Source organism: Ascidia mentula, chromosome 3, assembly GCF_947561715.1.
Source record: "Ascidia mentula chromosome 3, kaAscMent1.1, whole genome shotgun sequence".
NCBI lineage: Eukaryota > Metazoa > Chordata > Ascidiacea > Phlebobranchia > Ascidiidae > Ascidia > Ascidia mentula.
Genome location: NC_138568.1, coordinates 14,755,099 through 14,768,176, shown reverse-complemented (window position 1 = coordinate 14,768,176; position 13,078 = coordinate 14,755,099). Strand labels below are relative to the sequence as shown.

The window sequence follows — 13,078 nt, the reverse complement described above, 5'->3', positions numbered from 1 at the left end:
TTTTCTTACACTATGGTCAACATACTAAGTATGAATGAAAGAATGAAATGCTTTGGGCAATGTCGTTTTTTCAACAACATTGTAGTAATATTTCTGGAAGTGTTTTTCAAGCAGATTCAAAGCAAAGCAGTTTAGATCGTTACCTTGATCTTGTCCATTAAGATCTTTGTTTTCGTAAATATGGGGTTGTCCATCCATCATAGCTTGGGTCTCACTGCTCCAGATATTCGCGTCTTTCTCTACCGCCGTGCGGAGTCGGAGGACGTGCTGCCTCTTGTAAATCACAATCTACCACAAGCCTGTATGTGTCTGTAGTGGAAGTAAAAGATGGCGTAACTTCTAGTACAGAAAGTATAGGATAGAATCGAAACTACAGCTGGCGGCAAATGTTCAGTAATATTTCACAAAAAATCACCTGCTGAAAGGGATCATCGTATAATTCCCTGTATTATAACAGACTGACCATGTTTAAACAAGTGTTTTTTGTGTGAGCAACATACATTTTATTAAATTTTATTTCATTCGGTTTATGACGCAAAAGTGTTATGTTTTTGTATGGTAAGGCGGAATCGTCCAACCATGCAGGTTCTTACAACGAGGTTCGTTTTAGTATATTAAATGTTCATCTTCGATAAACACATTTAAATCCTTTTTAACCAATGCTAACAGAAAATTCAGCGTCAACATTTATCCATAATTTAAATGCGAACGTTTTCTTTCCCTTTTACTGCTACACACACCAGGGACTAAAAAAGACGTTCTCGTCCGTGGAGGTGACGACATAGAGACTGTTGAGTCTCAACGACTCGATCTTCTGCGCATCGCAGTTGCTGTTCTTGAAATATTCAATCGCATTTGATTTCAGAACGAACCACCAACGTTGATGACCCACTTTCTGGTTTTGAGGAACCAACCTTGCTGCATGAAGGAATCTCGGCCATTTTGGAAGTTTTTTGAAACAAAATTAGAGATTGATGGCGACTATAGTGAGCAAGTGCAACAATCGTTTTTTTATGTTAATTTAAGCGGCAGACCTATGTACGCTGTTTCGACCTATTATGTCTTATATAGTTGTGCAACAATGAAAAAATTACTGGGACAGGGTTTTTTTGTTGTTACACGTGATACACGAACTTTTGAAAACACGACCGAGACAAATCGTCAATTTAGCATTGTCGTTTTGTCCATTCACAGGAAAAGATAGAAGTAGGTTAATTGAATTTTGTCAACACAAACATGAGGTTAAAGTTATGACATCACACCCAAAGTGACGTCATATAATGTTACTGAGCAAAGAAACGCACCATCCCCGTCTTATCGAAGTACAGAGTAATGTCGTTGCAGCTATACCCATGTTCTTCCGATAATCAGAGACAAATAGGCCTTTGGTTTGTGACGTCACAGTGACATATTTGTGTGTGATGGAAAACTTTGTCCTGCCCTTTGGGGTAACGTAATCTGTGGATTCTCCTATGTTTGAAACCTTTCGATATCTGCAATATAAGGCGCCTTCTCCTATGTAAACAATGCATTTTTTCGACGCGAGCGCCACAAAAGGTTCAGGATTTTTGGTCACCGCTACTTTTCGTGCAGTTTTCTACATGTTTTAGTTAACGTGGAACCAAACAGAGATGGCAGTTATTGCGTTAGGATTTTCTGCTGCTATGGTAGTTGGGTGTTACAAGGCATATCCGCACGTCGCCAGTTTTGTTAAAAGTTTGTTGCAGCCACGTTAAGTTTGTGCATTACAACATTCTCGCCTTGCGGTATTGAAATTTCATATATAGTTGGGACTCCTTGAAATCCCAGAAGCAACCATGCAACCATCGAAGTTATCGCAAAAACCAACTACAAATGATCTCCAGAAACTATGTCTGACCACATACAACACGGGTGGGATATTTACATACAACATGGATTCGAAATTCACATACAACATGGGTTCGAAATTCACATACAACATGGGAAGGATATTCACATACAACATGGGTTCGAAATTCACATACAACATGGGAAGGATATTCACATACAAAATGGGAAGGATATTCACATACAACATAGGTTCGATATTCACATTAACATGGGTTCGAAATTCACATACAACATGGGTGGGATATTCACATACAACATGGGTTCGAAATTCACATACAACATGGGTTCGAAATTCACATACAACATGGGTGGGATATTTACATACAACATGGGTTCGAAATTCACATACAACATGGGTTCGAAATTCACATACAACATGGGTGGGATATTCACATACAACATGGGTTCGAAATTCACATACAACATGGGTTCGAAATTCACATACAACATGGGTGGGATATTCACATACAACATGGGAAGGATATTCACATACAAAATGGGTGGGATATTCACATACAACATGGGTTCGAAATTCACATACAACATGGGAAGGATATTCACATACAACATGGGTTCGAAATTCACATACAACATGGGAAGGATATTCACATACAAAATGGGAAGGATATTCACATACAACATGGGTTCGAAATTCACATACAACATGGGTGGGATATTCACATACAACATGGGAAGGATATTCACATACAACATGGGTGGGATATTCACATACAACATGGGTTCGAAATTCACATACAACATGGGAAGGATATTCACATACAACATGGGTTCGAAATTCACATACAACATGGGTGGGATATTCACATACAACATGGGAAGGATATTCACATACAACATGGGTGGGATATTCACATACAACATGGGTTCGAAATTCACATACAACATGGGAAGGATATTCACATACAACATGGGTTCGAAATTCACATACAACATGGGAAGGATATTCACATACAAAATGGGAAGGATATTCACATACAACATGGGTTCGAAATTCACATACAACATGGGTTCGAAATTCACATACAACATGGGTTCGAAATTCACATACAACATGGGTTCGAAATTCACATACAACATGGGAAGGATATTCACATACAAAATGGGAAGGATATTCACATACAACATGGGTTCGAAATTCACATACAACATGGGTGGGATATTTACATACAACATGGGTGGGATATTCACAAACAACATGGGTTCGAAATTCACATACAACATGGGTTCGAAATTCACATACAACATGGGAAGGATATTCACATACAACATGGGTTCGAAATTCACATACAACATGGGAAGGATATTCACATACAAAATGGGAAGGATATTCACATACAACATGGGTTCGAAATTCACATACAACATGGGTTCGAAATTCACATACAACATGGGTTCGAAATTCACATACAACATGGGTTCGAAATTCACATACAACATGGGAAGGATATTCACATACAAAATGGGAAGGATATTCACATACAACATGGGTTCGAAATTCACATACAACATGGGTGGGATATTTACATACAACATGGGTGGGATATTCACAAACAACATGGGTTCGAAATTCACATACAACATGGGTGGGATATTCACATACAACTCTGGGTTTCGCTGTTGACGTTTGTCCAAGAGAAGGAAACTTAACACCACGCTTTTAGTTAATTCGATATCCTGCTTGCTCATGGGCCGACCGATAATGCTTAAATCCTAATGTGCAAAAAAATACATAAATACACCATGCTTTAGACCAGTGGTTCCCAACCTGGGGGTCGCGACCCCTAAGGGGGTCGCGGGAAGGCTATCTGTGGGTCGCGACATATATGTGATGTTTTTATAACTTGTTACAACACATAGGCTACAACTAGTTGGGCCTACTATCGCTTTGTCTTGTCAGGGACGATAAGAAGTAGGCTATATGTGCCACTAACATTGTGCTCAGGCATTGTGATTGAAACATCACAGCAATTATTGTCATCAACAATGAAAGTATCAAAAAGCAGTTTAGGGCGTTCAGTTGTAAGTAGCAGTGAGATATCAAGGTGCAGTGTTTTTCTTAAACTCTGGTCATGGAGAAGAACCGTAAATGTGTTGAAGAATATTTGAAGTTTGGATTTACCCGCATAATCTGCACTTGCACTGAAAAGCCTCCGTGTGTCTTGTGCAACGTGGGCAGTGCTTAATCAATCCGTCTAAATTAAACCGCCATTTACACACCATGCACCCCCAACACGTGAAAAAAAGATTAGGAATTCTTCAAACGTCATGAAGCCGGTTTGTAACGTCAGAGATTTGACTTGGGAGGTAGTTTTCAGATTTTAGCGTTGTCAAATACTCAACCAAGGATTTCAAACTTGGCTATGAAGTTGCAAGTCAGCCGTCTTATGGAGCAAAGTGATTGCCAATAAATGATATACTGTAAAATGCACTTTGATTAATATTGCTGTTGGGAAAAAAGTGGTGGGGGTCGCAAGTTAGTTTAAATCAATATAGGGGGTCACCAACCACAAAAGGTTGGGAACCACTGCTTTAGACCAATGTGTTCCAACTATATTTTGTCGCTGGCCATAACAAACCTTATTAGTTTATCGCGGGAGCAAGTGTTACTGTAAAATCTTGCTTAGACATACATATGGGATTACCGATAACACAAAACAATCTTTGTTCAATGCGACATTTGTGATCGAGCTGCTTCTTCAATGAAAGCGGTATCAAAACGGGAGTTTTTGTTAAGGCCATGCGAAAATACAAAGTTGTGCTTCCAAGTGAGGTTACGATTTGCGGGTAAACAATAGTTACATTGAGGGCCCAAATTGGCCAGCGTGCCTGCATTTGGACCATGCCCCCAAATTGAGAAGTAAAATTGCGCGTGTTTGAAGTCATGCTGATGGAAAACCTGAGATTTGTAACCATTTTAAATCATTTTTCCGTAAATCCGTAAATCGTACCGCACATTTGTTTTTTGATACACTGCGTACCACCGTATTACTATACCGTAACTGTTATGACATACCACCAATGAATAACAATTTAGCCAATATCACCAGTTGCTTGGATTTCTTTGTTGTGCATTTGTGACGCAGTAGTATCAACGTGAAACTGTTGCACAGTTGAATACACGATGTCAGAATTACTTCAACAGTGCAACAATTTCACGTTGATACTATTGCGTCACAAATACACAATAAAGAAAACCGACATCATGTATTTGCAGCGGTTTGGGCTTCTGCAAAGTGCGGCAAATTGTATAGAGTAGACTAAATCGCGTACCACTTGAAAAGCTCTCGCGTACCACTAGTGGTACGCGTACCACAGTTTGAGAACCACTGTGCTAGAATGACAACAGTAAACATAGATATAGCAGAGTGTCGCGTCTGACCCTAGACTGTTCTTCTTGGGCGACGCTGTCGGGTTAGTTTAATTGGCGTGTTTTCAAAACTGGCTTTACTACTGCAGAATAAGCTGTTGAGAGTCTGCTCACTTATTTAATAATCATTCCGTTACCACTGTACAGTATTTCACACATCACTATCAAACTATGACGTCACAATATAATGTAACTTGACGTGTAAACACGTAATTTGTGACATCACCCCCAATCTAAGAGAAAACATTGGTTTTTTTGAAAACCGACACAAAACAAATTACGAAACACAAAGAAACACCACACAGCCATTTATGAACAAAAGCCGTACAACTTTTACCAACGTTGTTGTTACGACCTACTAAGAAAATCGGCACCAACATTCTCCGAACCCTTAATATACTCAAAGCGAATGCGATAACTCTGCAAATACATTGCCCAGCGCATCAAACGGTCATTGTCATATTTTGCTGAGGATAGGTACTTCAGGGAATAGTGATCCGTTTGCGACACGAACTCGCAACCGTAAAGGTAAATCCTGTACCTTTTAACTGCCCATATGATTGCAAGGCACTCCTTCTCAATAGTCGAATATGCCACCTCAGCGGGAGACAACTTCCTACTTGCGTAGCTCACGGGGTAGAGTCTTCCGTCATGTTGTTGCAGTAGAACACATCCTATTCCGGTTTGGGACGCATCGGTTCGCAGAACAAACTCTCTGTGAACATCAGGCAAGCGCAATATCGGCTGACTTGCCAACATGCACTTTAAGGTTCCAAACGCACGTTCCTGTGCATCACCCAAACAACTTCGTTCGGCTGTCCTTTCTTCGTTAAGTCCGTTAACGGTGACGCAATAGCCGCGTAGTTAGGGATAAAATCTCTGTAGTACCCTGTAAGAGCAATAAATGAGCGAATTTCCTTCTTCGTCCCAGGCCGTTTCGCTCCTTTGATTTTCTCAACATTTCGGTCGTTTAATCCAAGACTGCCATCACACACACTGTGCCCCAAGAACTCGACAGTATGAGTCCCCACTACACATTTTGGTGGCTTAATGGTGACACCTTTTCGTTTTAAGCGATCGAAAAGAGATTTTAGCGAGACAAGGTGATCCTCCCACGTATCCGTGTGTAGCAGTATATCATCGATATAACAATCAACGTGGTCAAGGCCCCGAAGCAACATCCGCATTGCTCTCATGAACGTTGCCCCCGAGTTTACCATACCGAACGGCATTTTAAGAAACTCGTACGTACCTCCGCTGGTGACAAACGCCGTTTTGGGGACGTCTTCGGCTGCTACTGGCACCTGTCAGTATCCTTTGGAAAGGTCAATCTTCGTAAAATATTTGCTTGTAGAAAGCTTCTGAAAAATCTCTTCCGCCGTGGGCATCGGCTCTGGATCGAATATTGACAGCTTGTTTAACTTGCACGGGATAAGCCTTAGTCAGTCAACTCAATTCGATGCTCAATGAACTCCACACTTCCTGGATCATCGCTGAACACAGATTCGTTCTGTCGAACGAGTTGTTCCACTTGCTTGCACTGCGCCTCGTCAAGTTGTTCTCCATAGGTCACCTGGTTCGAACCACTTGCAACGAGAGCGGTCGCACATGAATGGGAATCCTGTCCGCACCTTTCTTCCTCAGCTGGACCTTCCTTACCCGAGACATGTCTCTGTATGTACTGTTTTAACAAATTTATGTGAAACATCTTTGTCTTTCCGTTAATGTCAAGCACGTAGTCGTTGGTACCAAATCTTTCGAGAACGGTAAATTGACCTTTCCAGTGCATTAACAGTTTGTTGTGGTCGGTTGGGAGCAATAGAAGAACTTTATCGCCTTTAAATCTCCGCGGTTTGGTTTTCCTGTCAAAGTACTGTTTGTACCTACTGTGTGACTTAGACAGGTCTTCTTTGGCTAACTGCAAGGTGTTTGCGATCCGATTCCTTAAGTCGACCACGTACTGATAGCTAGACTTAATATCGGACGACTTGTCGAGGTTTGTCCATATCTCCCTCATGATTGCCATTGGACCCCGAACCGTTCTTCCATAGAGTAACTCGAATGGGGAAAACCCCGTCGCCTCCTGTGGTACTTCGCGGTAGGCGAAAAGCAATGGATTAATGTAACGGTTCCACTGTTTTGGCTGATCACAACAAAGCCTTTTTAACATTCGTTTCAAGGTACCATTGAATTTTTCAACCAGACCATTACACATTGGGTGGTATGGGGTCGTAGCCAAATGTTTGACCATAAGGAGTCGTTCCACCTCTTTCATGCACTCAGATACAAACTGTGTACCGAGGTCGCTAAGAACCTCATCAGGTATGCCAAGACGACTACACATGTCTACAAGTGCTTCGGCGACGGACTCCGTTGCAATTGATGTCAACGCTACGGCTTCGGGATATCTGGTCGCATAATCCACTAACGTGAGTATGTATCGATGTCCATCGTCGCTTACTGGGTGAATTGGACCGATAATATCCACCGCGACTCTCCTGAAGGGCGTGTCTATCAATGGTGTCGCTTGCAGGGGTGCCTTCATGGCACTCCCCTTGTTTACAGTTATCTGACAAATGTCACATGACTTACAATACCTCCTTACGTCACCGGCAATTCCAGGCCACTAAACGTTAGTAGTGATCTTATCATACGTTTTCTTTATTCCCATATGACCTCCCATAATGGAGTCATGGGCAACTGCCATCACTCTTTCCCTTAGTGTCGTAGGTACAACAAGCTGCTTCAGCCACTCACCGTTGTTAACTTTCGGATGCTTGTACATTCTATGAAGAAGGCCTTCTTTAACTGTTAGTCACCCGGTCACCTCGCACCAGTTCCTCCGTACTGTCCCACAGCTTGGCAAGCGAAGTGTCCTTCTTTTGAGCTTTTAGAAATGCTTGTCTATCACAAACAGACCATTTGCTATCATCAGCAACAACCAACGGAACCAATGTCTTCTTTTTGTCTCCTGATCGAGTTGTAACAGCATTTGCTTCGCACCAGAATTGGTTAAGATTATCTGCATTCCGTACACCCTCGATATTTCCAAAACACAAATCATTCGGTGCCCTTGGCAAGCACAACGCCTCCACAGTTCCCGTGTAATATGGCGTATCAATAAATATTTTCGCTACTTCGGTTTGCACCACTTGTCCATCAGCAAGCGCAACAGATCCTTGACTTTCAACGATATCCTTGGGGTCGACAAACCTTTTATTTACCAGCACACCAGTGCATCCAGTGTCGCGCAAAACCATAACAGGGTGCTTTCCCACAAAACCTTTTGTGATTGGCAAAGACGCTGTTTTCGCCTCCATAGCCAAAGACCCTGAAACATTCGTTGGCCGCGACGTACAGTTCTTAGCAAAATGACCTGTCTTGTCACATATGAAACACCGCCTAGGCGTTCTGCTATCAACTTGCTTACGCGGACAGTCCTTTACCTTGTGACCTTGGCGTTTGCAATGCGTGCAAAAATCACGCATGTCTCGATCGCCCTCTCGCATGCAGTTTTTGCCATCATTGGACATTTCTTTTCCGTGTGCAGACAAAAAGTGCTCTGCTAAGGCCGTTAAATCATCCAGGGACTTGGGCGCCTGCTCTTTAAGGTAAATCGCTGTTTCCTTGGAACAAGCTTTAAGAAACTGTTCTTGGATAAACAACTGCCTGGCACTTTCCCATTCAGTTGTGTGGTTTGAACTTTTCACCCACTTGTCAAGGTAGCTTCCAAGACGAACGACGAACTGTACAGGGCTTTCTCCAGACTCTGGTTTTGACTCGCGAAACTTGACCCGATAACCCTCCTCCGTTAGATCGTAACGAAGCAAAAGTGCCCGTTTAAGTTGATCGTAATCCACGGCGTCTTGATCACACAATCTCGAGTATACCTCCAACGCCCTTCCGGTTAGCAACGCACTCAGCGTCGCCCACTCTGATTTGTCCCACTTGCTGTTAGCCGCAAACCGTTCAAAGCGCAATAAATAACTATCGAGCTCGTCTTTTCCATCAACAAACGAAGGCAACTTTGGTGTTTTCGTCCTACTTGCAGCAACGTCCAGACCACCGTTTCTGGTTTGGGCAAGTTGCAATTCAAGTCGTTTTAATTCCAGTTCAGCCTCTATTCGACGTTGTTCGTCTTCCCGCGTCAGACGTTTTAATTCCAGTTCAGCCAGACGTCGTTCTTCACGCTCAAACGCTTGTTGTTCGTTGACAAACTTGATTAACCTCTCTTCAGTAAGCCCCATTTGCCTTCCCAACTCCGCCAGCCTGTCCATTTTGCATTTGCACAAAGACTTCAGTTCGATAAACTAACGCCAAGAAAATAAATGATCCCGGACGAGCCCCCAGATGTCGCGTCTGACCCTAGACTGTACTTCTTGGGAGACGCTGTCGGGTTAGTTTAATTGGCGTGTTTTTGAAACTGGCTTTACTGCTGCAGAATAAGCTGTTGACAGTCTGCTCACTTTTTTAATAATCATACCGTTACCACTGTGCAGTAATTCACACATCACGATCAAACTATGATGTAACTTGACGTGTAAACACGTAATTTGTGACACAGAGTGAATGGCAAATGTAACAATCGGAATAGTCTGTACTCCAAAAAGGGTTGTTACGTTTCGTTTTGCCTTAAAAACGTAAATTTATTTCCAGCTACCTTTACTTTGGTAAAAACGAGTTGCCAATTATAATTCATGAGTCCCGAAACTTACATATCATTCACAAGAATTATTGAGTCGTATATGTATTTTTATTATACCCATGAGGGGATTGCACAGGAACACATTTCTTGAAACGCAATCGCAGAACAGAAAACATTACAAAGTCCTGATGTATAAAGCAATCTATATAATGTTGCTCACACCAAATGTCATCTGTCAACAAAGCATTTTATTACGGATTTTGGTTAGAAAAATTGTAGCGAACATTAAAATTAACAACACACTCGTGTGACATGAACATGATGTAAGCGTAAATGAAACATAATGTGCCATCCATCGTTTCCATACCTGGTACCTGAAAAACATTCGTTCATCGAACAGTAATACTGGGATTTCTTTCACAATCAAAACTTACATGCGTTTATTATAGAGAGTTAACATTTCAAATTGTGGAGAGGACTTGCGAGAATTTTAGCGATTTGTAAAAGTTGAGGGCTAAACATGCCAGGCTTTCCAATGACCAAAAATCCTTAAAAAAAGAGATTTAAAAGATTTTATCATCGGAATTTGTTTATGGCCAACAAATACATGTTTTACAGGAAAAAACATAAGGGTTTAAATTTGCTTTTTGAAATCTAAAAGATATCAGTGTACCGTAATTGCATTTTGCATTCACGATAATAGTTTTTCCATATCTTCCATACATAACTCCACTTTTTAGGTGTGGAATTTCAGAGAATGTTTGGTTTCGGCAAGTAAACACATTCGAAGTTTCATTGAAAAAATTTCCGTTGTTAATTTCCTGAAAACCACACAAAGATTTACACCATAATTTATAATATAAATTTCGTTCTTACCTCTGGTGAACACGAATCAGAATATGATGGTGATTTGGCAACAATGGTGCCATTGATATCAAAGGACACACAAGATTGGATTTTTGCAAAATTATAGTTGCAAACGTCATTCATGTGATCAGTCAAAGCACTTCCGTAACAGGAATAAACGAAGCAAACCATTAAGAATGTTGAAATCTTCCACATTGTAAATAAGACCAGAATACAAATACACAAACCAAATGAAGATATTAAAAAGTCCTATCAAAAATCAATTGTAAATGCGCCATCAATTCTCAATGAAACATTAAAAAAGTGCTGTGCCTTAGTTTCATCACATTTACTTTACAAGTTCAGAGTCTGTGGGAAATTAACAAAATCAAACAAAATTACAACTTACATGCAGGAACCAATAGGACCAAGGTCCAATTTTAAAACTGAACAAATAAAATCTTTTATATCAATTTCACTGAAGTTTTTCTTTATTCAGCCCACAAACATTTTAAAGCTTACATGCGCACAACGGTCAATATTTTCAGCATCTACATAATGAGCGTAGTACGCACATCCTTCTTATACCCACAAACCTCTCACAAGAATTAACAAGTTGTTGTTGCTGACTACATTCATGGCAAGCACATTTTAAACAACGAACTTTACTCCCACATACTTGTCAGATTATCCCCATGCTGCGTCATAGTTTATTGCTGTGCTGACGTTTGCGTTTGCAAATAAACTGTTTCAAGGGGGGCTTTCCTTTGTCTAAACCAAGCACGGTTAACCTCCTATATCCCATATGTCACAAAAATCACTTGTGCAATTGGTTGCGATCTTACGGCAGAAAGTATTCCTTTGTCAGTGGATCACTTTCACATGTGCGCATGACTCGATAACATTCATATGGGTTTTTCGGTGCCCATGTCATTTTATATTTCATATTTATTGTCCACACACATAGAAATCCTTTGTGCTAAATGAAATTGAATTAACATTTGTTTCATGAGCATTGTTTGACATGTTGGTAGCTAGCAGGGTGTGACAAAGTTAAAAATGATGGTTATAAGTTTAAAAACGAGTGATTTGGATTCTTACTTAATGTTCTGAAAACTTTGTCTTTCCATTGAAAGGAGGACGTTAATAACCCTCACAGCCTCGTCCCTCAACGTGTACAGTGGTCGCCACGAGAGGGAACCTGTGAGCGAACACGCTTGATTATGATTTCTATACTTAATAATTTATTTGTAATATGTAAGTTGATTCTTGTTATTAGCAACGCAACAATATGAGCAATGTTACGTCACAGATAGTTCCTGTAAGATGATGGTGACGTCATCCTGGATTTATGACAGCCAAGTTGATACTTGCAGCACTATAAAGTATGCCTTTATTTTGGGTTACTTATTCTGGGACGGATAGTTGTAATAATTGCTGGGGTCACCTATTAGTATGGGAGGGATAGCAAAGGGCATCTTAAAGGTTCGCTTGATTGCTTGAAGTTTGGGTTCCTCTTGTAGATTAAGTCGATCTCCTTTTCATTGTCGTCTGAACGCTGTTGCAACTAAGTATAAGTGAAAGAATAAAATTCTTTGGGCAATGTCGTTTTGTTAACAACATTGTAGTAGTATTCCTTGAAGTGGTTTTTATGCAGATTCGAAGCAACAAGCTTTTCACGTGGCAACTTGGATGGCAAGATCGTCACCAACCAATCCGACATATTAGATCGAATCAGTTTATTACAAGTAAGCAAATTACTCCAAGCAATAAGCTTAGCTGCAATACTACACTTCTGTTTAGATCGCTACCTTGATCTTGTCAATTATGATCTTTGTTTTTCTTAACAATATGGGGCTGTCTATCCATCATAGCTTGGGTCTCACTGCTCCAGATGTCCGCGTCTTCCTTTACCTCCGTGCTGAGTCGGAAGGTGTGCTTTCTCACGTAAACAACAATCTCTAACAAACCTGTTTGTTTTTGCGGTGGAAGTGAAAGATTTTGTCAACACAATGGCGAGGTTAAAGTGACATCACGCCCAAAATGACGTCATATAATGTTACTGAGCAAAGAAACGTACCATCCCCGTCTTAACGAAGTACAGAGTAATGTCGTTGCTGCTATACCCTTTGTTCTTCCAAAAATCAAGGACAAATAAGCCTTTGGTTTGTGACGTCACAGTGACATATTTTTGCATGATGTAAAAAAAGGATCAGTTGCTTGTCTACAACGTGCAAGAAGTTTGGGATCCTCTTTGTAAATTCCTTGGCGTGGAACATCCAAAAGTTCCATTTCCACACAAGAACAAGCGTGGGAAAATAGTAGAA

General features: G+C 40.8%; 1 protein-coding gene across 1 annotated transcript; it reads right to left on the bottom strand.

Moving 5' to 3' along the window:
• Positions 1–8,064: 8,064 nt before the first annotated feature.
• LOC145895704 (uncharacterized) lies at positions 8,065–9,537 on the bottom strand. Its single transcript, XM_082984491.1, has one exon. It carries the CDS (start codon positions 9,535–9,537, stop codon positions 8,065–8,067), a length of 1,473 nt encoding a protein of 490 aa, XP_082840617.1.
• Between the last annotated feature and the right edge of the window lie 3,541 nt (positions 9,538–13,078).

Bases quoted from the DNA above. Each gene is read 5' to 3' on its own strand.
- LOC145895704 (XM_082984491.1), bottom strand. From the start codon at position 9,537: ATGGACAGGCTGGCGGAGTTGGGAAGGCAAATGGGGCTTACTGAAGAG.